This window comes from Petromyzon marinus, chromosome 77 (genome assembly GCF_048934315.1).
Source record: "Petromyzon marinus isolate PM22_M1 ecotype Great Lakes invasive population chromosome 77, UKy_Petmar_22M1.pri1.0, whole genome shotgun sequence".
NCBI classification, from domain to species: domain Eukaryota; kingdom Metazoa; phylum Chordata; class Hyperoartia; order Petromyzontiformes; family Petromyzontidae; genus Petromyzon; species Petromyzon marinus.
Genome location: NC_133743.1, coordinates 1,421,544 through 1,449,435, shown reverse-complemented (window position 1 = coordinate 1,449,435; position 27,892 = coordinate 1,421,544). Strand labels below are relative to the sequence as shown.

General features: G+C 55.5%; 1 protein-coding gene and 1 long non-coding RNA gene across 2 annotated transcripts in view; both read right to left on the bottom strand.

Moving 5' to 3' along the window:
- LOC142907312 (uncharacterized) overlaps positions 1-27,892 on the bottom strand; it is a 105,878-nt gene that overhangs the window by 55,311 nt on the left and 22,675 nt on the right. The gene's annotated exons all lie outside the window — the stretch shown is intronic.
- Positions 14-27,822, bottom strand: AIP (AHR interacting HSP90 co-chaperone). The gene is made up of 6 exons (XM_032981037.2): positions 27,176-27,822; positions 23,507-23,722; positions 18,701-18,889; positions 18,419-18,595; positions 6,883-7,024; positions 14-218 (listed from the first exon to the last, which is right to left on the bottom strand). The coding sequence occupies exons 1-6, from the start codon at positions 27,272-27,274 to the stop codon at positions 16-18; spliced, it is 1,026 nt and encodes a 341-aa protein (XP_032836928.2). The 5' UTR covers positions 27,275-27,822; the 3' UTR covers positions 14-15.

Here is a 27,892-nt window from a genome sequence, read left to right as displayed (position 1 = left end):
CCCCCCCACCCCCGCCTAGTTGAACAGCCCCCTGTAGCGATGGCGGTCCTCCTCATTCTTCAGCTGGAGGCGCTGCTCCAGCGCCTGCAGCTCCCGCCGCACGGCCCTGCCCAGCGCGGGCTCCAGGGCGGACACGCGGTCAAAGTCGGAGCGAGCCTCTCGCTCGTTCCAGACGGCCGAGTGGGCACGGCCTCGCTTGAAGTACGCCTTCACGTTGTCTACGGAGACACGGAGAGAGACACAGAGACACACAGAGACACACAGAGACACGGAGAGAGACACAGAGACACACAGAGACACACAGAGAGACAGAGAGACACAGACACACACAGAGACACAGAGACACACAGAGAGACACAGACACACAGAGAGACACACAGAGAGACACAGACACACAGAGACACACGGTCAAAGTCGGAGCGAGCCTCTCGCTCGTTCCAGACGGCCGAGTGGGCACGGCCTCGCTTGAAGTACGCCTTCACGTTGTCTACAGAGACACGGAGAGAGACACAGAGACAGAGACACACACAGAGACACACAGAGACACGGAGAGAGACACAGAGACACACAGAGACACACAGAGACACAGAGACACGCGGTCAAAGTCGGAGCGAGCCTCTCGCTCGTTCCAGACGGCCGAGTGGGCACGGCCTCGCTTGAAGTACGCCTTCACGTTGTCTACGGAGACACAGAGACACGGAGAGAGACACGGAGACACACAGAGACACACAGAGACACACAGAGAGACACAGAGAGACACACAGAGAGAGACAGAGACACACAGAGACACAGAGACACAGAGACACGCGGTCAAAGTCGGAGCGAGCCTCTCGCTCGTTCCAGACGGCTGAGTGGGCACGGCCTCGCTTGAAGTACGCCTTCACGTTGTCTACGGAGACACAGAGAGACACAGAGACACAGAGACACAGAGACACACAGAGACACACAGAGACACAGAGACACGCGGTCAAAGTCGGAGCGAGCCTCTCGCTCGTTCCAGACGGCCGAGTGGGCACGGCCTCGCTTGAAGTACGCCTTCACGTTGTCTACGGAGACACGGAGAGAGACACAGAGACACACAGAGACACAGAGAGACAGAGACACAGAGACACGCGGTCAAAGTCGGAGCGAGCCTCTCGCTCGTTCCAGACGGCCGAGTGGGCACGGCCTCGCTTGAAGTACGCCTTCACGTTGTCTACGGACAGAGACACAGACACAGAGACACAGAGACACACAGAGAGACACAGAGAGACACAGAGAGACAGACACACAGAGAGACACAGAGACACAGAGACACGCGGTCAAAGTCGGAGCGAGCCTCTCGCTCGTTCCAGACGGCCGAGTGGGCACGGCCTCGCTTGAAGTACGCCTTCACGTTGTCTACGGAGACACGGAGACACGGAGAGAGACACAGAGAGACACAGAGAGACAGAGACACACAGAGAGACACAGAGACACAGAGACACGCGGTCAAAGTCGGAGCGAGCCTCTCGCTCGTTCCAGACGGCCGAGTGGGCACGGCCTCGCTTGAAGTACGCCTTCACGTTGTCTACGGAGATACAGAGACACGGAGAGAGACACAGAGACACACGGAGAGAGACAGAGACACACAGAGACACAGAGACACACACAGACACACAGAGACACACAGAGAGACAGAGAGACACAGAGACACACACAGAGACACACAGAGACACAGAGACACAGAGACACAGAGACACGCGGTCAAAGTCGGAGCGAGCCTCTCGCTCGTTCCAGACGGCCGAGTGGGCACGGCCTCGCTTGAAGTACGCCTTCACGTTGTCTACGGACAGAGACACAGACACAGAGACACAGAGACACACAGAGAGACACAGAGAGACACAGAGAGACAGACACACAGAGAGACACAGAGACACAGAGACACGCGGTCAAAGTCGGAGCGAGCCTCTCGCTCGTTCCAGACGGCCGAGTGGGCACGGCCTCGCTTGAAGTACGCCTTCACGTTGTCTACGGAGACACGGAGAGAGACACAGAGAGACACAGAGACACACAGAGACACGGAGAGACACACAGAGACACACAGAGACACACAGAGACACACAGAGACACAGAGACACAGAGACACGCGGTCAAAGTCGGAGCGAGCCTCTCGCTCGTTCCAGACGGCCGAGTGGGCACGGCCTCGCTTGAAGTACGCCTTCACGTTGTCTACGGAGACACGGAGACACGGAGAGAGACACAGAGACACACACAGAGACACACAGAGACACACAGAGACACAGAGACACGCGGTCAAAGTCGGAGCGAGCCTCTCGCTCGTTCCAGACGGCCGAGTGGGCACGGCCTCGCTTGAAGTACGCCTTCACGTTGTCTACGGAGACACAGAGACACGGAGAGAGACACAGAGAGACACAGAGAGACAGAGACACACAGAGAGACACAGAGACACGCGGTCAAAGTCGGAGCGAGCCTCTCGCTCGTTCCAGACGGCCGAGTGGGCACGGCCTCGCTTGAAGTACGCCTTCACGTTGTCTACGGAGACACGGAGACACAGAGAGACACACAGAGACACACAGAGAGACACAGAGAGACACACAGAGAGACACAGACACACACAGAGACACACAGAGACACAGAGACACACACAGAGACACACACAGACACAGAGACACGTGGTCAAAGTCGGAGCGAGCCTCTCGCTCGTTCCAGACGGCCGAGTGGGCACGGCCTCGCTTGAAGTACGCCTTCACGTTGTCTACGGACAGAGACACAGACACAGAGACACACAGAGAGACACAGAGAGAGACAGAGACACACAGAGACACACAGAGACACACACAGAGACACAGAGACACAGAGACAGAGACACGCGGTCAAAGTCGGAGCGAGCCTCTCGCTCGTTCCAGACGGCCGAGTGGGCACGGCCTCGCTTGAAGTACGCCTTCACGTTGTCTACGGAGACACGGAGAGAGACACAGAGAGACACAGAGAGACACAGAGACACACAGAGACACAGAGAGACACGCAGAGACACAGAGAGACACACAGAGACACACAGACACGTGGTCAAAGTCGGAGCGAGCCTCTCGCTCGTTCCAGACGGCCGAGTGGGCACGGCCTCGCTTGAAGTACGCCTTCACGTTGTCTACGGAGACACAGAGACACGGAGAGAGACACAGAGACACAGAGACACAGAGAGACACAGAGAGACACAGAGACACAGAGACACGCGGTCAAAGTCGGAGCGAGCCTCTCGCTCGTTCCAGACGGCCGAGTGGGCACGGCCTCGCTTGAAGTACGCCTTCACGTTGTCTACGGAGACACGGAGAGAGACACAGAGACACACAGAGACACAGAGACACAGAGACACGGAGAGATACAGAGACACACAGAGACACAGAGACACGCGGTCAAAGTCGGAGCGAGCCTCTCGCTCGTTCCAGACGGCCGAGTGGGCACGGCCTCGCTTGAAGTACGCCTTCACGTTGTCTACGGAGACACAGAGACACGGAGAGAGACACAGAGACACAGAGAGACACACAGAGAGACAGAGACACACAGAGAGACAGAGACACGCGGTCAAAGTCGGAGCGAGCCTCTCGCTCGTTCCAGACGGCCGAGTGGGCACGGCCTCGCTTGAAGTACGCCTTCACGTTGTCTACGGAGACACGGAGAGAGACACAGAGACACAGAGAGACACAGACACACAGACACGCGGTCAAAGTCAGAGCGAGCCTCTCGCTCGTTCCAGACGGCCGAGTGGGCACGGCCTCGCTTGAAGTACGCCTTCACGTTGTCTACGGAGACACAGAGACACGGAGAGAGACACAGAGAGAGACAGAGACACAGAGAGAGACAGAGACACAGAGACACCGAGAGACACTGAGACACAGAGACACAGAGACACACAGAGAGACACTGAGACACAGAGAGACACGGAGAGACACGGAGTGACACAGAGACACGGAGAGACAGACACACAGAGAGACACTGAGACACGGAGAGAGACACGGAGACACGGACACAGAGAGACACGGAGAGAGAGAGAGACACGGACAGAGCTACTATCGGTCTTCGTGTCGTCTGCGGATAGAGTGAGTGACACAGGTTTGTGATGTCCTGTGAGTGGCTGAGCGAGCGAGCGGGTTGGTGAGCGGGTTGGTGAGTGGGTGAGCGAGTTGGTGAGTGGGTGAGCGAGCGAGCGGGTTGGTGAGCGGGTTGGTGAGTGGGTGAGCGAGTTGGTGAGTGGGTGAGCGAGCGGCTGAGTGAGTGATTGAGTGAGTGGGTGGGCGAGCGAGTTGGTGAGTGGCTGAGCGAGCGAGCGGGTTGGTGAGCGGGTTGGTGAGTGGGTGAGCGAGCGGTTGAGCGAGCGGTTTGGTGAGTGGCTGAGCGAGCGAGCGGCTGATCGAGCGGCTGAGCGAGCGGGTTGGTGAGCGGGTTGGTGAGTGGGTGAGCGAGCGGCTGAGTGAGTGATTGAGTGAGTGGGTGGGCGAGCGAGTTGGTGAGTGGCTGAGCGAGCGAGCGGGTTGGTGAGCGGGTTGGTGAGTGGGTGAGCGAGCGGCTGAGCGAGCGGTTTGGTGAGTGGCTGAGCGAGCGAGCGGGTTGGTGAGTGGCTGAGCAAGCGGGTTGGTGAGTGGCTGAGCGAGCGGGTTGGTGAGTGGCTGAGGGAGCGAGCGGGTTGGTGAGTGGCTGAGCGAGCGGGTTGGTGAGTGGCTGAGGGAGCGAGTGGGTTGGTGAGTGACTGAGCGAGCGGGTTGGTGAGTGGCTGAGCGAGCGAGCGGGTTGGTGAGTGGCTGAGCGAGCGGGTTGGTGAGTGGCTGAGTGAGCGGGTTGGTGAGTGGCTGAGCGAGCGGGTTGGTGAGTGGCTGAGCGAGCGAGCGGGTTGGTGAGTGGCTGAGTGAGCGGGTTGGTGAGTGGCTGAGTGAGCGGGTTGGTGAGTGGCTGAGTGAGCGGGTTGGTGAGTGGCTGAGCGAGCGAGCGGGTTGGTGAGTGGCTGAGCGAGCGGGTTGGTGAGTGGCTGAGCGAGCGAGCGGGTTGGTGAGCGAGTGGGCGAGCGAGTGGGTGAGCGAGGGAGTGAGTGGGTGAGCGAGGGAGTGAGTGGGTGAGCGAGCGAGTGGGTTAGCGAGTGAGTGGGTGAGCGAGTGAGTGGGTGAGTGATTGGGTGAGCGAATAAGCGAGTCTCTCAACGTCATACTTGTTGATGATGCTGCTCGTGAGAGAGCGGGTGAGCGAGTGGGTGAGTGAGTGAGTGAGCAGGTGAGTGGGTGAGCGAGCGAGCGAGCGGCTGAGTGAGTGGGTGAGTGGGTGAGGGAGCGAGCGGGTGAGTGGGTGAGCGAGTGAGTGAGCGAGTGGGTGAGCGGGTGAGCGAGCGGCTGAGGGGGTAGTGAGTGAGCGAGCGGCTGAGTGAGTGAGTGGGTGAGCGAGTGACCGAGTGAGCGGGTGAGCGAGTGAGCGAGCGAGTGAGTGAGTGGGTGAGTGAGTGAGCGGCTGAGTGAGCGAGTGAGTGAGTGAGTGAGCGAGCGGCTGAGTGAGTGAGTGGCTGAGTGAGTGAGTGAGCGAGCGAGTGAGCGAGCGGCTGAGTGAGTGAGTGGGTAAGCGAGTGACCGAGTGAGCGGGTGAGCGAGTGAGCGAGCGGCTGAGTGAGTGAGTGAGCGGTTGAGTGAGTGAGTGGCTGAGTGAGTGAGCGGCTGAGTGAGCTAGTGAGTGAGTGAGTGAGCGAGCGGCTGAGTCAGTGAGTGGCTGAGTGAGTGAGTGAGCGAGCGAGCGGCTGAGTGAGTGAGCGGCTGAGTGAGTGAGTGAGTGAGCGGCTGAGCGAGCGAGCGGCTGAGTGAGCGGCTGAGTGGGCGAGTGAGTGAGTGAGTGAGCGAGCGGCTGAGTGAGCGAGCGAGTGAGCGAGCGGCTGAGTGAGTGAGTGAGTGAGCGAGTAAGTGAGCGGGTGAGCGAGTGGGCGAGCGAATGAGTGAGCGAGCAGTTGAGTGAGTGAGCGGGTGAGCGAGTGAGCGAGCGGCGGAGTGAGTGGGTGAGCGAGTGAGCGAGCGGCTGAGTGAGTGATCGAGCAGCTGAGCGAGCGGCTGAGCGAGTGAGCGGGCGGCTAAGTGAGCGAGTGAGCGAGCGGCTGAGTGAGTGGGTGAGCGAGTGAATGAGTGGGTGAGCGAGCGAGTGAGTGAGCGAATGAGTGAGCGAGCGGCTGAGCGAGCGATCGAGCGGCTGAGTGAGTGAGTGAGTGGCTGAGTGAGTGAGCGGCTGAGTGAGCGAGTGAGTGAGTGAGTGAGCGAGCGGCTGAGTAAGTGAGTGGCTGAGTGAGTGAGTGAGCGAGCGAGCGGCTGAGTGAGCGGCTGAGCGAGCGAGCGGCTGAGTGAGCGGCTGAGTGGGCGAGTGAGTGAGTGAGTGAGCGAGCGGCTGAGTGAGTGGGTGAGCGAGCGATCGAGCGGCTGAGTGAGTGAGCGAGCAGCTGAGTGAGCGAGCGAGCGAGCGGCTGAGTGAGTGAGTGAGTGAGCGGGTGAGTGAGTGGGTGAGCGAGTGAGCGAGCGGCTGAGTGAGTGAGCGAGCGGCTGAGTGAGCGAGCGAGTGAGCGAGCGGCTGAGTGAGTGAGTGAGCGGGTGAATGAGTGGGTGAGCGAGCGAGTGAGTGGCTGAGTGAGCGAGTGAGCGAACGGCTGAGTGAGTGGGTGAGCGAGCGAGTGAGTGAGCGAATGAGTGAGCGAGCGGCTGAGTGAGTGATCGAGCAGCTGAGTGAGTGAGCGAGCGAGCGATCGAGCGGCTGAGTGAGTGAGTGAGTGAGCGAGCGAGTGAGCGAGCGGCTGCGTGAGTGAGTGAGCGAGTGGGTGAGCGAGCGAGCGAGCGGCTGAGTGAGTGAGTGAGTGAGCGGCTGAGTGAGTGAGTGAGTGAGCGAGCCTCTCACCGTCATACTTGTTGATGATGCTGCTCGTGTGCTCGATGACTTCATAGAAGTCCCCAATGAGCAGCTTGCACTGGCAGTAGTTGAGCAGGAGGGGGTTGATCATCAGGTCCAGACGCAGCCAATGTTCATCACCGGGACGCTCCTGGATGGTCAGGCTCAGGGTCAGCGTGCACGTGGTGTGTGAGTGTGTGCGTGTGTGTGCGTGTGTGTACGTGTGTGTGTGTACGTGTGTAAGTGTGTACGTGTCTGTACATGTGTGTGAGTGTGTACGTGTGTGTGAGTGAGTGTGTACGTGTGTGTACGTGTGAGTGTGTGTACGTGTGTGTGTGTGTGTACGTGTGAGTGTACGTGTGTGTGTACGTGTGTGTGTGTGTGTACGTGAGTGAGTGTGTACGTGTGTGTACGTGAGTGTGTGTACGTGAGTGTGTGTACGTGTGTGCGTGTACGTGTGTATGTGTACGTGTGTGTACGTGTGTGTGTACGTGTGTGTGTGTGTACGTGTGTGTACGTGTGTGTACGTGTGTGTGTGAGTGTGTGTGTGAGTGTGTGTGTGAGTGTGCGTGTGTATGTGTGTGTGTACGTGTGTGTGTGTGTGTAGTCCGGCAAAACAACCCCCTACCTCCTCGCGGTGCCGGACGGGCAACTCTGTCGTGGACAGTGCTGTGGGGGGAGTTCCAATTTTGATTGGCTCCTCCCCTCATGGCATATGTGTCCACCACAGGGGCTAAACGGGGGCTCTGGACGGGTGCGAGGGGCTGGTAACCCCTCCACCTTCAATTAATTACCACAAAACCACGAATTAAAGTGAAATATGTAACAACTAAGCTTGTGCCGGAGGCCCCGGGGGGCCAGGCGTCTATGACGTCTCCTGGCCAAACCCCAATTGGCGGAGCCAGGAGATTGAATACCTACCCTCGGGGCTACTCCAGAAACAACGAAAAGCCACTACGGGTGGCCACGTGGAATGTTCGAACGCTCACTGCAGAGGAGAGGCTGCCACTCCTCTGTCGGGAGCTGGACCGGTACCGCCTGGATCTATGCGGCATTCAGGAGGTCCGGTGGACCGGCTCTGGCTCCTGCCACCATGAGGGGTGGACAGTCCTCTACTCGGGGCAGCAGACTGCCAAACAACAGGGTGTGGGTCTTCTTTTGAACAAAAGAATGAAGGGGGCGTGGGAGCGTGGCGGTGAGGTGTGGGAAGCTGTAAGCCCCAGGCTACTTTGGGCTCGCCTTCCCATCAACCGGAGGCGAGGAATGGTGGTCGTGGTTACTTATGCCCCCACCGAAGATGAACATCCGTGGAGGGATGCAGGCAAAGCCGATGAGTCAGATGCCTTCTATGACCTCCTGTCACAGGTGCTGGCTAAAGTGGCCCCTCGGGATAGAGTCATCATGTTGGGTGACTTCAATGCCCGAGTTGGTCATGATACTGGCACCTGGTCTGGAGTGATTGGAGGGCATGGGCCAGATCAGCTCAATAACAATGGTAGGAGGCTGCTAGATTTTTGTGCAGCCCATGGGCTTGTAATTACCAACACGCTGTTCCGGCATCGGCGCATCCACACAACATCATGGATGCATGCCGGGTCCAAGCAAGAACATCTGCTGGACTACATAGTGACGGACCAGCGAATGCGAGCCCATGTCCTTGACACCAGGACCTACCGTGGAGCTGATCTGCCCTCTGACCATCGACTAGTCATCTGTAAGATGCGCCTGCCATTCTTCCACTCCGGTGGTGGGTGTACACCCAGGACCCCATTCCAACCTAAAGTGGCCTGGTCTCAGTTATCTGATGAAAGTTGCAAGCGAGAATTTCATCATCGCTTGCGGCTGGGATTGGCATCGTCCCCGACTCCTCCTGATGTCGAGGGTAAATGGGCGAGGTTTAGGACTGTGACTCATGCAGCTGCAATGGCTGCTTTGGGTACGCGGTCCAGACCTCCCCAGACACCCTGGATGACAGAGGAGTTGTTCAGGATGGTTGAGAAAAAGCGACAGGCCCACTGTCATCGGCTACAGAATCCCACGTCAGAGAATGAGGAGGCTTACCGCAGCCTTCGCTCGGAGGTTCGGAGAGCCGTGAGGCGCTGCAAGGATGGGTGGTGGTCGCGGGTTGCTGAGGAGATGGAGTCTGCCTCAGTGGCCCGTGATCACAAATCGCTATTTAACTCCATCAAAAAAGTAACCTGCAGCGCCACACCTATTACCATCATTAGGGGAAAAAACGGTGATCCAATTTCCGACCCCCAGGAACAGGTTCGCAGATTTGCTGAGCATTTCTGTGAGGTCCTGGGGGAGGGAAAATCCCACAGCCAGGAAAACATCGTGGCACAAAGTGAGGATGACCCTGCTGAGGCTGCGGTGCCTCAAATATTGGATGAAGTCACCCCCTGTGAGTGGCTGGCTGAGGTGCCATCTGCTGAGGAAGTATTGAAGGCGATCCGGAGTCTGAGACCAGGAAAGGCAGCGGGCAGAGATGATCTCCCAAGCGAAATGCTGAGGGAGGGTGGCGTTTGTGCACAGACTGCCCTATATGACATCATAACAACAGTCTGGACCACTGGACGGGTTCCGCAGGATTGGAAGGATGCCCTGGTGGTCCCCCTTTTTAAGAAGGGGGACCGCACAGACTGTAACAACTACAGGGGCATCTCACTCCTCAGTGTGCCGGGAAAGGTCCTGGCAAGGATTATTCAGCATCGCCTTGCCAGGCACGCTGAGGAGAGGCTTGCGGAGCCCCAATGCGGTTTCAGGAAAGGGCGGTCCTGCACAGATGCCATATTTTCTGTCCGTCTGCTACAGCAGAGGTGTAGGGAATTCCAACAAGACCTACATCTCTGCTTTATTGACCTGGTCAAGGCCTATGATACCATCAGTAGGCCTGGGCTCTGGGTCGTTCTTCGTGCTTTTGGAGTACCTGACCCTCTGCTCACGATCATTAAGGACCTTCATGATGGTGAGCGGGCCCGGGTAAAACTACGTGGCCGGGAGTCAGAGCCATTCCCTGTACACCTTGGGGTGCGACAGGGATGTCCTCTGGCTCCCACATTATTTAACATCTATTTTGACCACGTAGTTCGTGAAGCCTTCAATAGCTGTACCGGGGGAATCTCCATATGGTACAGATATAATGGGAGGCTAATCGATGCCCGGGTGCGGTCAAGGGATGGCTCCCTATTGCTCAACCACGTTATGTATGCTGATGACTTGGTAATAGCTGCTCAGTCAGAGGAGGAGTTGCAGACGCTGCTGCTGAGACTGGAGCGTGCCACTAAGAGGTGGGGCCTTACCATCAGCCCCACCAAAACTAAGCACCTGCCTGGGTATTTTGTACCATCGGACACTCCACCCCCACAACTCCCAATCGGTGATGGGGCAGTTGTGGAGAGAGTGGAGAGTTTCCCATACCTGGGCAGTGTGCTTATGACTGGCTCCAGTTTAACAGCAGAGGTCTCACTCCGAATCAGTCGAGCGGCAATATCTTTTCATCGGTTGCGTAACGCTGTGTGGAAGCTACCTGGTCTGTCGCTCCGCACTAAGCTTCAGGTCTTCTCGGCCACGGTCATTCCCTCCCTTCTCTACGCTTGCGAAACGTGGACCCCCCTAATGGAACATCTTCGCCGGTTAGAAACATTTAGGCTGACCTGCCTACGATCCATCCTGGGTTTAACCAGACTGGATTGTGTGAGGAGCTCACAAATCCTTGAAAGATCTGGGCAGGGTCCCATCGGTGAGCTCCTCCGGCAGGCAAGGCTGCGATGGCTGGGTCATGTAGCCCGCATGCCCAGCCACCGCATGCCGAAACAGCTTTTGTTTGGCCGGATTGAGGGGGCTAAGCGGGCGCGGCACGGGCTAGAGAAGAGATGGAGTGATGTGGTACAGGAGGACGTGGAGCTGAGTGGACTTGCCGATGACTGGTACCAGCGGTGTCAAGATCGGCCTCTGTGGAGGAGGCTCGTGAAGGATGCTACTGGGCAGTTGGAGGCAGTCGCCCTCCAACAACAACGGAGGGCGGAGGAGCGACGCTCACAACAGCGAGCGGAGCGCCGGGTGGCTAAAGCACAGCAGGTTGGCACAGTAGGGGGCACAGGTGGTGCATCAGCCAGTCATCTCAGTCAGTCGACCCGTGGCACCTGGGTCTGCCCCGTGACCTCCTGCCAGCGGGCGTTCGACACTTCACGTGGCCTCAGGGTGCACATAGCCTGGCACAAGCGTCGTGGTGACGTCACCGCCACTTAGTGGCGAATGGCGGTTGTTGTTGTTGTTGTTGTGTGTGAGTGTGTGTGTACGTGTGTGAGTGTGTGTGTACGTGTGTGTGTGTACTGTGTGTGTACTACCTTCATCTGCAGGTTCTTGAGGCACACGATGGCTTCATAGTACTTGTACGTGTGTGTGTGTGTACGTGTGTGTACGTGTGTGTGTGTGTACGTGTGAGTGTGTGTGTACTGTGTGTGTGTGTGTACTGTGTGTGTGTGTACGTGTGTGTGTGTGTGTACTGTGTGTGTGTGGTACCTTCATCTGCAGGTTCTTGAGGCACACGATGGCTTCGTAGTACTTGTACGTGTGTGTGTGTGTACGTATACGTGTGTGTGTACTGTGTGTGTGTGTGTACGTGTGTGTGTTTGTACGTGTGTGTGTGTACGTGTGTGTGTGTATGTGTGTGTGTACTGTGTGTGTGTGTATGTGTGTATGTAAGTATGTGTACGTGTGTGTGTGTGTGTGTTACCTTCATCTGCAGGTTCTTGAGGCACACGATGGCTTCGTAGTACTTGTACGTGTGTGTGTGTGTGTACGTGTGTGTGTACGTGTGTGTGTGTGTGTACTGTGTGTGTGTGTGTACTGTGTGTGGTACCTTCATCTGCAGGTTCTTGAGGCACACGATGGCTTCGTAGTACTTGTACGTGAGTGTGTGTGTAAGTGTGTGTGTACGTGTGTGTGTGTACGTGTGTGTATGTGTACGTGTGTGTGTACGTGTGTGTGTGTGTACTGTGTGTGTGTGTACTGTGTGTGTGTGTACTGTGTGTGTGTGTGTACGTGTGTGTGTGTACGTGTGTACTGTGTGTGTACTGTGTGTGTGTGTACATGTGTGTGTGTGTGTACGTGTGTGTGTGTACATGTGTGTGTGTACGTGTGTGTGTGTTTGTACGTGTGTGTGTGTACTGTGTGTGTGTGTGTGTGGTACCTTCATCTGCAGGTTCTTGAGGCACACGATGGCTTCGTAGTACTTGTACGTGTGTGTGTGTGTACGTGTGTGTGTGTACTGTGTGTGTACTGTGTGTGTGTGTACTGTGTACTACCTTCATCTGCAGGTTCTTGAGGCACACGATGGCTTCGTAGTACTTGTACGTGTGTGTGTACGTGTGTGTGTGTACGTGTGTGTAAGTGTGTGTACTGTGTGTGTGTTACCTTCATCTGCAGGTTCTTGAGGCACACGATGGCTTCGTAGTACTTGTACGCGTGTGTGTGTGTGTACGTGTGTGTGTGTACGTGTGTGTACGTGTGTGTGTGTACTGTGTGTGTGTGTGTGTGGTACCTTCATCTGCAGGTTCTTGAGGCACACGATGGCTTCGTAGTACTTGTACGTGTGTGTGTGTGTGTACTGTGTGTGTGTACTGTGTGTGTACTGTGTGTGTACTGTGTGTGTACATGTGTGTGTGTACGTGTGTGTGTTTGTACGTGTGTGTGTGTACTGTGTGTGTGTGTGTGTGGTACCTTCATCTGCAGGTTCTTGAGGCACACGATGGCTTCGTAGTACTTGTACGTGTGTGTGTGTGTACGTGTGTGTGTGTACTGTGTGTGTACTGTGTGTGTGTGTACTGTGTACTACCTTCATCTGCAGGTTCTTGAGGCACACGATGGCTTCGTAGTACTTGTACGTGTGTGTGTACGTGTGTGTGTGTACGTGTGTGTAAGTGTGTGTACTGTGTGTGTGTTACCTTCATCTGCAGGTTCTTGAGGCACACGATGGCTTCGTAGTACTTGTACGCGTGTGTGTGTGTGTACGTGTGTGTGTGTACGTGTGTGTACGTGTGTGTGTGTACTGTGTGTGTGTGTGTGTGGTACCTTCATCTGCAGGTTCTTGAGGCACACGATGGCTTCGTAGTACTTGTACGTGTGTGTGTACTGTGTGTGTGTGTGTACTGTGTGTGTGTGTACGTGTGTGTGTGTACTGTGTGTGTGGTACCTTCATCTGCAGGTTCTTGAGGCACACGATGGCTTCGTAGTACTTGTACGTGTGTGTGTACTGTGTGTGTACTGTGTGTGTGTGTACGTGTGTGTGTACGTGTGTGTGTGTGTACTGTGTGTGTACTGTGTGTGTACTGTGTGTGTACTACCTTCATCTGCAGGTTCTTGAGGCACACGATGGCTTCGTAGTACTTGTACGTGTGTGTGTGTGTACGTGTGTGTGTGTACTGTGTGTGTACTGTGTGTTACCTTCATCTGCAGGTTCTTGAGGCACACGATGGCTTCGTAGTACTTGTACGTGTGTGTGTGTGTGTACGTGTACTGTGTGTGTACTGTGTGTGTACTGTGTGTGTGTGTTACCTTCATCTGCAGGTTCTTGAGGCACACGATGGCTTCGTAGTACTTGTATGTGTGTGTACTGTGTGTGTTTGTACGTGTGTGTAAGTGTACTGTGTGTGTGTGGTACCTTCATCTGCAGGTTCTTGAGGCACACGATGGCTTCGTAGTACTTGTACTGTGTGTGTGTGTACTGTGTGTGTGTACTGTGTGTGTACGTGTGTGTGTACGTGTGTGTGTGTACTGTGTGTGTGTGTACTGTGTGTGTACTGTGTGTACTGTGTGTGTACTGTGTGGTACCTTCATCTGCAGGTTCTTGAGGCACACGATGGCTTCGTAGTACTTGTATGTGTGTGTGTGTACTGTGTGTGTGTGTACTGTGTGTGTGTGTGTACTGTGTGTGTGGTACCTTCATCTGCAGGTTCTTGAGGCACACGATGGCTTCGTAGTACTTGTACGTGTGTGTGTGTGTACTGTGTGTGTGTGTGTACTGTGTGTGTGTGTGTACTGTGTGTGTGTACTGTGTGTGTGTGTGTGTGTACTGTGTGTGTGTACGTGTGTGTGTGTTTGTACGTGTGTGTAAGTGTACTGTGTGTGTGTGTTACCTTCATCTGCAGGTTCTTGAGGCACACGATGGCTTCGTAGTACTTGTATGGTGTGTGTGTGTACTGTGTGTGTGTACTGTGCGTGTACGTGTGTGTGTACGTGTGTGTGTGTACTGTGTGTGTGTGTACTGTGTGTGTACTGTGTGTACTGTGTGTGTACTGTGTGGTACCTTCATCTGCAGGTTCTTGAGGCACACGATGGCTTCGTAGTACTTGTATGTGTGTGTGTGTACTGTGTGTGTGTGTACTGTGTGTGTGTGTGTACTGTGTGTGTGGTACCTTCATCTGCAGGTTCTTGAGGCACACGATGGCTTCGTAGTACTTGTACGTGTGTGTGTGTGTGTGTACTGTGTGTGTGTGTGTGTACTGTGTGTGTGTGTGTACTGTGTGTGTGTACTGTGTGTGTGTGTGTGTACTGTGTGTGTGTACGTGTGTGTGTGTTTGTACGTGTGTGTAAGTGTACTGTGTGTGTGTGGTACCTTCATCTGCAGGTTCTTGAGGCACACGATGGCTTCGTAGTACTTGTACGTGTGTGTGTGTACGTGTGTGTACTGTGTGTGTGTGTACTGTGTGTGTACTGTGTGTGTGTGTACTGTGTGTGTACTGTGTGTGTACTGTGTGTGTGGTACCTTCATCTGCAGGTTCTTGAGGCACACGATGGCTTCGTAGTACTTGTACGTGTGTGTGTGTACTGTGTGAGTGTGTGTACTGTGTGAGTGTGTGTACTGTGTGTGTGTACTGTGTGTGTACTGTGTGAGTGTGTGTACTGTGTGTGTGTACTGTGTGTGTGTTACCTTCATCTGCAGGTTCTTGAGGCACACGATGGCTTCGTAGTACTTGTACGTGTGTGAGTGTGTGTGTACTGTGTGTGTGTGTACTGTGTGTGTGTACTGTGTGTGTACTGTGTGTGTGTGTACTGTGTGTGTGTACTGTGTGTGTGTTACCTTCATCTGCAGGTTCTTGAGGCACACGATGGCTTCGTAGTACTTGTACGTGTGTGAGTGTGTGTGTACTGTGTGTGTGTGTACTGTGTGTGTGTACTGTGTGTGTACTGTGTGTGTGTGTGTACTGTGTGTGTGTACTGTGTGTGTGTTACCTTCATCTGCAGGTTCTTGAGGCACACGATGGCTTCGTAGTACTTGTACGTGTGTGTGTGTGTGTGTACTGTGTGTGTGTGTACTGTGTGTGTGTACTGTGTGTGTACGTGTGTGTGTGTACTGTGTGTGTGTTACCTTCATCTGCAGGTTCTTGAGGCACACGATGGCTTCGTAGTACTTGTACGTGTGTGTGTGTACGTGTGTGTATGTGTGTGTACATGTGTGTGTGTGTGTACTGTGTGTGTACGTGAGTGTGTGTACGTGTGTGTGTGTGTACGTGTGTGTGTGTACTGTGTGTGTTACCTTCATCTGCAGGTTCTTGAGGCACACTATGGCTTCGTAGTACTTGTATGTGTGTGTGTACTGTGTGAGTGTGTGTACTGTGTGTGGTACCTTCATCTGCAGGTTCTTGAGGCACACGATGGCTTCGTAGTACTTGTACGTGTGTGTGTACTGTGTGTGTGTGTGTGTACTGTGTGTGTGTGTGTACTGTGTGTGAGTGTGTACTGTGTGTGTGTGTGTACTGTGTGTGTGTGGTACCTTCATCTGCAGGTTCTTGAGGCACACGATGGCTTCGTAGTACTTGTACGTGTGTGTGTGTGTGTGTACTGTGTGTGTACATGTGTGTGAGTGTGTACGTGTGTACGTGTGTGTGTACTGTGTGTGTGTGTTACCTTCATCTGCAGGTTCTTGAGGCACACGATGGCTTCGTAGTACTTGTACGTGTGTGTGTGTACGTGTGTGTGTGTGTGTACTGTGTGTGTACTGTGTGTGTGTGTGTACTGTGTGTGTGGTACCTTCATCTGCAGGTTCTTGAGGCACACGATGGCTTCGTAGTACTTGTACGTGTGTGTGTGTGTGTGTACTGTGTGTGTACATGTGTGTGAGTGTGTACGTGAGTGTGTGGTACCTTCATCTGCAGGTTCTTGAGGCACACGATGGCTTCATAGTACTTGTACGTGTGTGAGTGTGTGTGTACTGTGTGTGTGTGTACTGTGTGTGTACGTGTGTGTGTGTACGTGTGTGTGTGTGTACGTGTGTGTGTGTACTGTGTGTGTACTGTGTGTGTGTGTACTGTGTGTGTGTACTGTGTGTGTGTTACCTTCATCTGCAGGTTCTTGAGGCACACGATGGCTTCGTAGTACTTGTACGTGTGTGAGTGTGTGTGTACTGTGTGTGTGTGTACTGTGTGTGTGTACTGTGTGTGTACTGTGTGTGTGTGTACTGTGTGTGTGTACTGTGTGTGTGTTACCTTCATCTGCAGGTTCTTGAGGCACACGATGGCTTCGTAGTACTTGTACGTGTGTGAGTGTGTGTGTACTGTGTGTGTGTGTACTGTGTGTGTGTACTGTGTGTGTACGTGTGTGTGTGTACTGTGTGTGTGTTACCTTCATCTGCAGGTTCTTGAGGCACACGATGGCTTCGTAGTACTTGTACGTGTGTGTGTGTACGTGTGTGTATGTGTGTGTACATGTGTGTGTGTGTGTACTGTGTGTGTACGTGAGTGTGTGTACGTGTGTGTGTGTGTACGTGTGTGTGTGTACTGTGTGTGTTACCTTCATCTGCAGGTTCTTGAGGCACACGATGGCTTCGTAGTACTTGTACGTGTGTGTGTGTGTACTGTGTGTGGTACCTTCATCTGCAGGTTATTGAGGCACACGATGGCTTCGTAGTACTTGTATGTGTGTGTGTACTGTGTGAGTGTGTGTACTGTGTGTGGTACCTTCATCTGCAGGTTCTTGAGGCACACGATGGCTTCGTAGTACTTGTACGTGTGTGTGTACTGTGTGTGTGTGTGTACTGTGTGTGAGTGTGTACTGTGTGTGTGTGTGTACTGTGTGTGTGTGGTACCTTCATCTGCAGGTTCTTGAGGCACACGATGGCTTCGTAGTACTTGTACGTGTGTGTGTGTGTGTGTACTGTGTGTGTACATGTGTGTGAGTGTGTACGTGTGTACGTGTGTGTGTACTGTGTGTGTGTGTTACCTTCATCTGCAGGTTCTTGAGGCACACGATGGCTTCGTAGTACTTGTACGTGTGTGTGTGTACGTGTGTGTGTGTGTGTACTGTGTGTGTACTGTGTGTGTGTGTGTACTGTGTGTGTGGTACCTTCATCTGCAGGTTCTTGAGGCACACGATGGCTTCGTAGTACTTGTACGTGTGTGTGTGTGTACTGTGTGTGTACATGTGTGTGAGTGTGTACGTGAGTGTGTGTGTGTACTGTGTGTGTGGTACCTTCATCTGCAGGTTCTTGAGGCACACGATGGCTTCGTAGTACTTGTACGTGTGTGTGTGTGCGTGTGTGTGTGTGCGTGTGTGTATGTGTACTGTGTGTGTGTGTACTGTGTGTGTGTGTACTGTGTGTGTGTGTACTGTGTGTGTGTACTGTGTGTGTACTGTGTGTTACCTTCATCTGCAGGTTCTTGAGGCACACGATGGCTTCGTAGTACTTGTACGTGTGTGTGTGTGTACGTGTGTGTGTGTGTACGTGTGTGTGTGTACTGTGTGTGTGTGTACTGTGTGTGTGTGTACTGTGTGTGTGTGTTACCTTCATCTGCAGGTTCTTGAGGCACACGATGGCTTCGTAGTACTTGTACTGTGTGTGTGTGTACGTGTGTGTGTGTACATGTGTGTGTGTACGTGTGTGTGTGTTTGTACGTGTGTGTGTGTACTGTGTGTGTGTGTACGTGTGTGTGTGTTTGTACGTGTGTGTGTGTACTGTACGTGTGTGTGTGTACTGTATGTGTGTGTGTGTACTGTGTGTGTACTGTGTGTGTACTGTGTGTGTACTGTGTGTGTGTGTACGTGTGTGTGTGTACTGTGTGTGTGTGTGGTACCTTCATCTGCAGGTTCTTGAGGCACACGATGGCTTCGTAGTACTTGTACGTGTGTGTGTGTGTGTACTGTGTGTGTGTGTACTGTGTGTGTACTGTGTGTGTGTACGTGTGTGTGTGTGTACTGTGTGTGTACTGTGTACTACCTTCATCTGCAGGTTCTTGAGGCACACGATGGCTTCGTAGTACTTGTACGTGTACTGTGTGTACGTGTGTGTGTGTACATGTGTGTGTAAGTGTACTGTGTGTGTGTTACCTTCATCTGCAGGTTCTTGAGGCACACGATGGCTTCGTAGTACTTGTACGTGTACTGTGTGTACGTGTGTGTGTGTACATGTGTGTGTAAGTGTACTGTGTGTGTGTTACCTTCATCTGCAGGTTCTTGAGGCACACGATGGCTTCGTAGTACTTGTACGTGTACTGTGTGTACGTGTGTGTGTGTACATGTGTGTGTGTGTGTGTACTGTGTGTGGTACCTTCATCTGCAGGTTCTTGAGGCACACGATGGCTTCGTAGTACTTGGCGGCGGCCTCAGCGTGCTCCCCGCGTCCGAACGCGGCGTTCCCTTCCTCGTGCAGCAGGGGCACGGCGTCCATCTTCTCCCCGTCGCTCATGGCCCACGTCTCTGGGCGGTACGCCCCCGGCTCTTCCACCTGGGAGGGGGTCAGAGGGGGTCAGAGGGGGTCACGACCTCGAGGACGCCGGGGGTCGCGGCGAGGCGCGCCGGGGGTGGGGGGTCAGGGGTCAGGGGTCACGACCTTGAGGACGTCGAGGATGAAGATGAGCGGCCGCGGGTGGCGCTGCAGCTCGTCAAGGTCGGTGTGGCCCAGCGAGCGACGGTCGTGCATCTGGGCCATCCCGCAGCAGTGCCGCTGGCCCTCGAGGGCGTCGCGGCCCTCGGCGATGTTCCTCAGGCTGCGGGACACCGTCGGGTACAGGCCCACGTGCTGCACACACAGACACAGTACACACACACAGTCACACATACACAGTCACATAGTCACACACAGACACAGTCACACACACAGTCACACACAGTCACACAGTCACACACACAGTCACACACACAGTCACACACACAGTCACACACAGTCACACACACACACAGTCACACACAGTCACACACACAGTCACACATAGTACACACACACAGTCACACACACACAGTCACACACACAGTCACACATACACAGTCACACAGTCACACACAGACACAGTCACACACACAGTCACACACAGTCACACAGTCACACACACAGTCACACACACAGTCACACACACAGTCACACACACACACAGTCACACACAGTCACACACACAGTCACACATAGTACACACACACAGTCACACACACACAGTCACACACACAGTCACACATACACAGTCACACAGTCACACACAGACACAGTCACACACACAGTCACACACAGTCACACAGTCACACACACAGTCACACACACAGTCACACACACAGTCACACACAGTCACACACACACACAGTCACACACAGTCACACACACAGTCACACATAGTACACACACACAGTCACACACACACAGTCACACACACACAGTCACACATACCTAGTACACACACACACACAGTCACACACAGTACACACAGTCACACAGTCACACACAGTCACACACACATAGTACACACACACACAGACACAGTCCCACACACAGTCACACACACAGTCACACACAGTCACACACACAGTCACACAGTCACACACAGTCACACACAGTCACACACACAGTCACACACACAGTCAACAACAACAACAACAACCGCCATTCGCCACTAAGTGGCGGTGACGTCACCACGACGCTTGTGCCAGGCCATGTGCACCCTGAGGCCACACACAGTCACACACAGTCACACACACACACAGTCACACATAGTACACACATAGTACACACACAGTCACACACAGTCACACACACACAATCACACACACACACAGTCACACACACACACAGTCACACAGTCACACATAGTACACACATAGTACACATAGTACACACACAGTCACACACACACAGTCACACACACACAGTCACACACACACAGTCATACACACACAGTCACACACACAGTCACACACACACACAGTCACACACACACACAGTCACACACACACACAGTCACACACACACACAGTCACACATAGTAAACACACACATAGTACACAGTCACACACACACAGTCACACATAGTACACACACAGTCACAGACACAGTCACACACACAGTCACACAGTCAATCACACACACAGTCACAGTCACACACAGTCACACACACATAGTACACAAACAGTCACACACACACAGTCACACACACAGTCACACACACACAGTCACACAGTCACACACAGTCACACACACACAGTCACACATAGTACACACATAGTACACATAGTACACACACAGTCACACACACACACAGTCACACACACACACACAGTCACACACACACAGTCACACATAGTAAACACACACATAGCACAGTCACACACACACAGTCACACACACAGTCACACACACAGTCACAGCCACACACAGTCACACAGTCACACACACAGTCACAGCCACACACAGTCACACACACGCACAGTCACACACACAGTCACACACACAGTCACAGTCACACACACAGTCACACAGTGACACACGCACAGTCACACACACAGTCACACACAGTCACAGTCACACACACAGTCACACACACAGTCACACACACACACAGTCACACACACAGTCAGTCACACACATAGTACACATAGTACACACACAGTCACACACACACAGTCACAGTCACACACAGTCACACATAGTACACACACACACATAGTACACACACAGTCACACACACACAGTCACAGTCTCACACACACACAGTCACACACACAGTCACAAACAGTCACACACACACAGTCTGAATGAGCAGCTATTACCAAATCATCGGAATACATAACGTGGTTGACCAATAGGGAGCCATCCCTTGACCGCACCCGGGCATCGATCAGCCTCCCATTATATCTGTACCATATGGAGATTCCCCCGGTACAGCTATTGAAGGCTTCACGAACTACACACACACCCACACACACACACCCACACACCATCATGAAGGTCCTTAATGATCGTGAGCAGAGGGTCAGGTACTCCAAAAGCACGAAGAACAACCCAGAGCCCAGGCCTACTGATGGTAGCATAGGCCTTGACCAGGTCAATAAAGCAGAGATGTAGGTCTTACTGGAATTCCCTACACCTCTGCTGTAGCAAACGGACATAAAATATGGCATCTGTGCAGGACCGCCCTTTCCTGAAACCGCATTGGGGCTCCGCAAGCCTCTCCTCAGGGTGCCTGGCAAGGCGATGTTGAATAATCCTTGGCAGGACCTTTCCCGGCACATTGAGGAGTGAGATGCCCCTGTAGTTGTTACAGTCTGTGCGGTCCCCCTTCTTAAAAAGGGGGACCACCAGGGCATCCTTCCAATCCTGCGGAACCCATCCAGTGGTCCAGACTGTTGTTATGATGTCATTTAGGGCAGTCTGTGCACAAACACCACCCTCCCTCAGCATTTCGCTTGGGAGATCATCTCTGCCCGGTGCCTTTCCTGGTCTCAGACTCCGGATCGCCTTCAGTACTTCCTCAACAGATGGCACCTCAGCCAGCCACTCACAGGGGGTGACTTCTTCCAATATTTGAGGCACCGCAGCCTCAGCAGGGTCATCCCCAATTTGTGCCACGATGTTTTCCTGGCTGAGCGATTTTCCCTCCCCCAGGACCTCACAGAAATGCTCAGCAAATCTGCGAACCTGTTCCTGGGGGTAGGAGATTGGATCACCGTTTTTCCCCTAATAATGGTTATAGGTGTTGCACTGCAGGTTACTTTTTTGATGGAGTTAAATAGAGATTTGTGATCACGGGCCACTGAGGCAGACTCCATCTCCTCAGCAACCCGCGACCACCACCCATCCTTGCAGCGCCTCACGGCTCTCCGAACCTCCGAGCGAAGGCCGCGGTAAGCCTCCTCATTCTCTGACGTTGGATTCTGTAGCCGATGACAGTGGGCCTGTCGCTTTTTCTCAACCATCCTGAACACCTCCTCTGTCAGCCAGGGTCTCTGGGGAGGTCTGGACCACGTACCCAAAGCAGCCATTGCAGCTGCATGAGTCACAGTCCTAAACCTCGCCCATTTACCCTCGACATCAGGAGGAGTCGGGGATGATGCCAATCCCAGCCGCAAGCGATGATGAAATTCTCGCTTGCAACTTTCATCAGCTAACTGAGACCAGGCCACTTTAGGTCGGAATGGGGTCCTGGGTGTACACCCACCACCGGAGTGGAAGAATGGCAGGTGCATCTTACAGATGACTAGTCGATGGTCAGAGGGCAGATCAGCTCCACGGTAGGTCCTGGTGTCAAGGACATGGGTTCGCATCCGCTGGTCCGTCACTATGTAGTCCAGCAGATGTTCTTGCTTGGACCCGGCATGCATCCATGATGTTGTGTGGATGCACCGATGCCGGAACAGCGTGTTGGTAATTACAAGCCCATGGGCTGCACAAAAATCTAGCAGCCTCCTACCGTTGTTATTGAGCTGATCTGGCCCATGCCCTCCAATCACTCCAGACCAGGTGCCAGTATCATGACCAACTCGGGCATTGAAGTCACCCAACAAGATGACTCTATCCCGAGGGGCCACTTTAGCCAACACCTGTGACAGGAGGTCATAGAAGGCATCTGACTCATCGGCTTTGCCTGCATCCCTCCACGGATGTTCATCTTCGGTGGGGGCATAAGTAACCACGACCACCATTCCTCGCCTCCGGTTGATGGGAAGGCGAGCCCAAAGTAGCCTGGGGCTTACAGCTTCCCACACCTCACCGCCACGCTCCCACGCCCCCTTCATTCTTTTGTTCAGAAGAAGAGCCACACCCTGTTGTTTGGCAGTCTGCTGCCCCGAGTAGAGGACTGTCCACCCCTCATGGTGGCAGGAGCCAGAGCCGGTCCACCGGACCTCCTGAATGCCGCATAGATCCAGGCGGTACCGGTCCAGCTCCCGACAGAGGAGTGGCAGCCTCTCCTCCGCAGTGAGCGTTCAAACATTCCACGTAGCCACACACACACACAGTCACACACACACACAGTCACACACACACACAGTCACACACACACACACAGTCACACACACACATACACAGAGTCACACACACAGTCACACACAGTCATACACACACAGTCACACACACACACACAGTCACACACACACAGTCACACACACACACAGTACACACACAGTGACACACACACACACACAGTCACGCAGTCACACACACACACACAGTCACACACACACACACAGTCACACACGCAGTGACACACACACACACAGTACACACACACACACAGTACACACACAGTCACACACATAGTCACACACAGTCACGCACACAGTCACACACACACAGTCACACACACACAGTCACACACACACACAGTCACACACACATACGGTCACACACCCACCCACCCACCCCACCCCCCTGTACCTGCACGTCGCACCAGAACTCCGCCACCTCTCCGAGCCTCATGGAGCTGAGCAGCGTCTCCCACACGCTCAGCTTGAACTTCTTTCCCACGATGAGCTCCATGGGCTTGGGCCCACAGCGGCTGTCGTCCACCAGCGTGCGCGTGGCTCCGCCCTCCGCATTCTCCTCCCCGCCGCTGCCGTTGCCTTCGTGCAGCGTGCGGTAGTGGAACGTCACCTGGCAACAGCAGCAGCAGCAGCATTAGACACGCCCCCCTCAGGCCTGGGTTGGACTCTCGCAACACTCACTCACTCACACACCCACTCACTCATACACTCACACACTCACTCACTCATACACTCACCCACTCACTCATACACTCACTCACTCACCCACTCACTCACTCATACACCCACTCACTCACCCAACCACCCACCCGGTCTGCCACCCACCCACCCACTCATCCACCCACTCACTCACCGACTCACTCACTCATACACCCACTCACTCACCCAAGCACCCACCCGGTCTGCCACCCACCCACCCACTCATCCACCCACTCACCCACCCACCCACTCACCCACTCACTCACCCACCCACTCACCCACCCACCCACTCACCCACCCACCCACTCACCCACCCACCCACTCACCCACCCACTCACCCACTCACCCACCCACTCACCCACTCACCCACCCACTCACCCACCCACCCACTCACCCACCCACCCACTCACCCACTCACTCACCCACTCACTCACCCATCCAACCACCCTCCTCTCTGCGGGCCACAGTGCCGCCGCCGCTCGCCGCTACTCGCCGCTACTAACAGCGCCGGCCTCAACAGCGCCGGCCTCAACAGCTCCGGCCTCAACAGCGCCGGCCTCAACAGCGGAACGCCACTGAGGAGAGATGTCAACTACCTCGCCTGGCACGCAGGAGGTCGCGGGTTCAGGAGGCCGCGGGTTCAGGAGGTCGCGGGTTCAGGAGGTCACGGGTTCAGGAGGTCGCGGGTTCAGGTCACGGGTTCAGGAGGTCACGGGTTCAGGAGGTCGCGGGTTCAGGAGGTCACGGGTTCAGGAGGTCGCGGGTTCAGGAGGTCACGGGTTCAGGAGGTCGCGGGTTCAGGTCACGGGTTCAGGAGGTCGCGGGTTCAGGAGGTCACGGGTTCAGGAGGTCACGGGTTCAGGATGTCACGGGTTCAGGAGGTCACGGGTTCAGGAGGTCACGGGTTCAGGAGGTCGCGGGTTCAGGAGGTCGCGGGTTCAGGTCACGGGTTCAGGAGGTCACGGGTTCAGGAGGTCACGGGTTCAGGAGGTCGCGGGTTCAGGATGTCGCGGGTTCAGGAGGTCACGGGTTCAGGAGGTCGCGGGTTCAGGAGGTCACGGGTTCAGGAGGTCGCGGGTTCAGGAGGTCGTGGGTTCAGGAGGTCACGGGTTCAGGAGGTCGCGGGTTCAGGAGGTCGCGGGTTCAGGAGGTCGCGGGTTCAGGAGGTCGCGGGTTCAGGAGGTCGCGGGTTCAGGAGGTCACGGGTTCAGGAGGTCGCGGGTTCAGGTCACGGGTTCAGGAGGTCACGGGTTCAGGAGGTCGCGGGTTCAGGAGGTCGCGGGTTCAGGAGGTCGTGGGTTCAGGAGGTCACGGGTTCAGGAGGTCGCGGGTTCAGGAGGTCGCGGGTTCAGGAGGTCGCGGGTTCAGGAGGTCGCGGGTTCAGGAGGTCGCGGGTTCAGGAGGTCACGGGTTCAGGAGGTCGCGGGTTCAGGTCACGGGTTCAGGAGGTCACGGGTTCAGGAGGTCGCGGGTTCAGGAGGTCACGGGTTCAGGAGGTCGCGGGTTCAGGAGGTCACGGGTTCAGGAGGTCGCGGGTTCAGGTCACGGGTTCAGGAGGTCGCGGGTTCAGGAGGTCACGGGTTCAGGAGGTCACGGGTTCAGGATGTCACGGGTTCAGGAGGTCACGGGTTCAGGAGGTCACGGGTTCAGGAGGTCGCGGGTTCAGGAGGTCGCGGGTTCAGGTCACGGGTTCAGGAGGTCACGGGTTCAGGAGGTCACGGGTTCAGGAGGTCGCGGGTTCAGGATGTCGCGGGTTCAGGAGGTCACGGGTTCAGGAGGTCGCGGGTTCAGGAGGTCACGGGTTCAGGAGGTCGCGGGTTCAGGAGGTCGTGGGTTCAGGAGGTCACGGGTTCAGGAGGTCGCGGGTTCAGGAGGTCGCGGGTTCAGGAGGTCGCGGGTTCAGGAGGTCGCGGGTTCAGGAGGTCGCGGGTTCAGGAGGTCACGGGTTCAGGAGGTTACGGGTTCAGGTCGCGGGTTCAGGAGGTCACGGGTTCAGGAGGTCGCGGGTTCAGGTCGCGGGTTCAGGAGGTCGCGGGTTCAGGTCGCGGGTTCAGGAGGTCACAGGTTCAGGAGGTCGCGGGTTCAGGAGGTCGCGGGTTCAGGATGTCGCGGGTTCAGGAGGTCACGGGTTCAGGAGGTCGCAGGTTCAGGAGGTCACGGGTTCAGGAGGTCGCGGGTTCAGGAGGTCACGGGTTCAGGAGGTCGCGGGTTCAGGTCGCGGGTTTAGGAGGTCACGGGTTCAGGAGGTCGTGGGTTCAGGAGGTCGCGGGTTCAGGAGGTCGCGGGTTCAGGAGGTCGCGGGTTCAGGAGGTCGTGGGTTCAGGAGGTCACGGGTTCAGGAGGTCGCGGGTTCAGGTCGCGGGTTCAGGTCGCGGGTTCAGGAGGTCACGGGTTCAGGAGGTTACGGGTTCAGGTCGCGGGTTTAGGAGGTCACGGGTTCAGGAGGTCGCGGGTTCAGGTCGCGGGTTCAGGAGGTCGCGGGTTCAGGAGATCGCGGGTTCAGGAGGTCACGGGTTCAGGAGGTCGCGGGTTCAGGAGGTCGCGGGTTCAGGAGGTCGCGGGTTCAGGAGGTCACGGGTTCAGGAGGTCGCGGGTTCAGGAGGTCACGGGTTAGATCCCGACCCTGACGATGCCTGCTGCTGCTGCTGCATATTTGGAGTTAACATCTCCCTCTCAGGTGAGATGTTAACTCCCTCACCACACACACCCTCACCACACACACCCTCACCACACACACCCTCACCACACACCCTCACCACACACACACTCACCACACCCCCCTCACCACACCCCCTCACCACACACACCCTCACCACACACCCTCACCACACACTCCCTCACCACACACCCCCTCACCACACACCCTCACCACACTCCCTCACCACACACTCACCACACACTCACCACACCCTCACCACACACCCTCACCACACACCCTCACCACACTCCCTCACCACACACTCCCTCATCACACCCCCTCACCACACACTCACCACACACTCACCACACCCTCACCACACACCCTCACCACACACCCTCACCACACACACCCTCACCACACCGCTCCCTCACCCCCCCTCACCACCCCCTCACCACACCCCTCAACCCCCCCTCACCCCCCTCACCCCCCCTCACCCCCCTCACCACACCCCTCACCCCCCCCTCACCCCCCTCACCCCCCCTCACCACACCCCTCACCCCCCTCACCACACCCCTCACCCCCCCTCACCCCCCCCCTCACCCTCCCTCACCCCTCACCCCCCTCACCACACCCCTCACCCCCCCTCACCCCCCTCACCCCCCCTCACCCCCTTCACCACCCTCACCCCCCCCTCACCCCCCCCCTCACCCCCCCCCCCCCCACCTTGGTGCCATCCGCGTACTGGGGCATCTCCCCCCTGCCTGCGTGTAGCACAGACTTGGTGATCCCCGGCTCGCCCAGCAGCAGGGCGCGCTCCACCATGGCGGCGGTGGTGGTGGTGGTGACGACAGTGGTGGTGACAGTGCTGGTGGTTGTTGTGACGGTGGTGGTGGTGACAGTGGTGGTGGTGACAGTGGTGGTGGTTGTTGTGACGGTGGTGGTGGTGACAGTGGTGGTGGTGACAGTGGTGGTAGTGGTGGTGACAGTGGTGGTGGTGACAGTGGTGAGAGTGGTGGTGACAGTGGTGGTGGTGACAGTGGTGGTGGTTGTGGTGACGGTGGTGGTGGTGACAGTGGTGGTGACAGTGGTAGTAGTGGTGGTAGTGGTTGTTGTGGTGACAGTGGTGAGAGTGGTGGTGACGGTGGTTGTGGTGACGGTGGTGGTGACAGTGGTGGTGGTGACAGTGGTTGTTGTGGTGACAGTGGTGGTGGTGACAGTGGTGGTGGTGGTAGTGGTGGCGACAGTGGTGGTGACGGTGGTTGTGGTGGTGACAGTGGTGGTGGTGACAGTGGTTGTTGTTGTGGCTAGGAAGACGAGGGCAGTGTCCGCTTGTGGTGATGGTGGTTTGAGTCAGGAATGGCGGCTTTCAAGCTCACCTCCTTGTCGATTCGCGATTCGCAACCACAACCGATTTACCCCCTCAATTGGATTCCTCGCTTG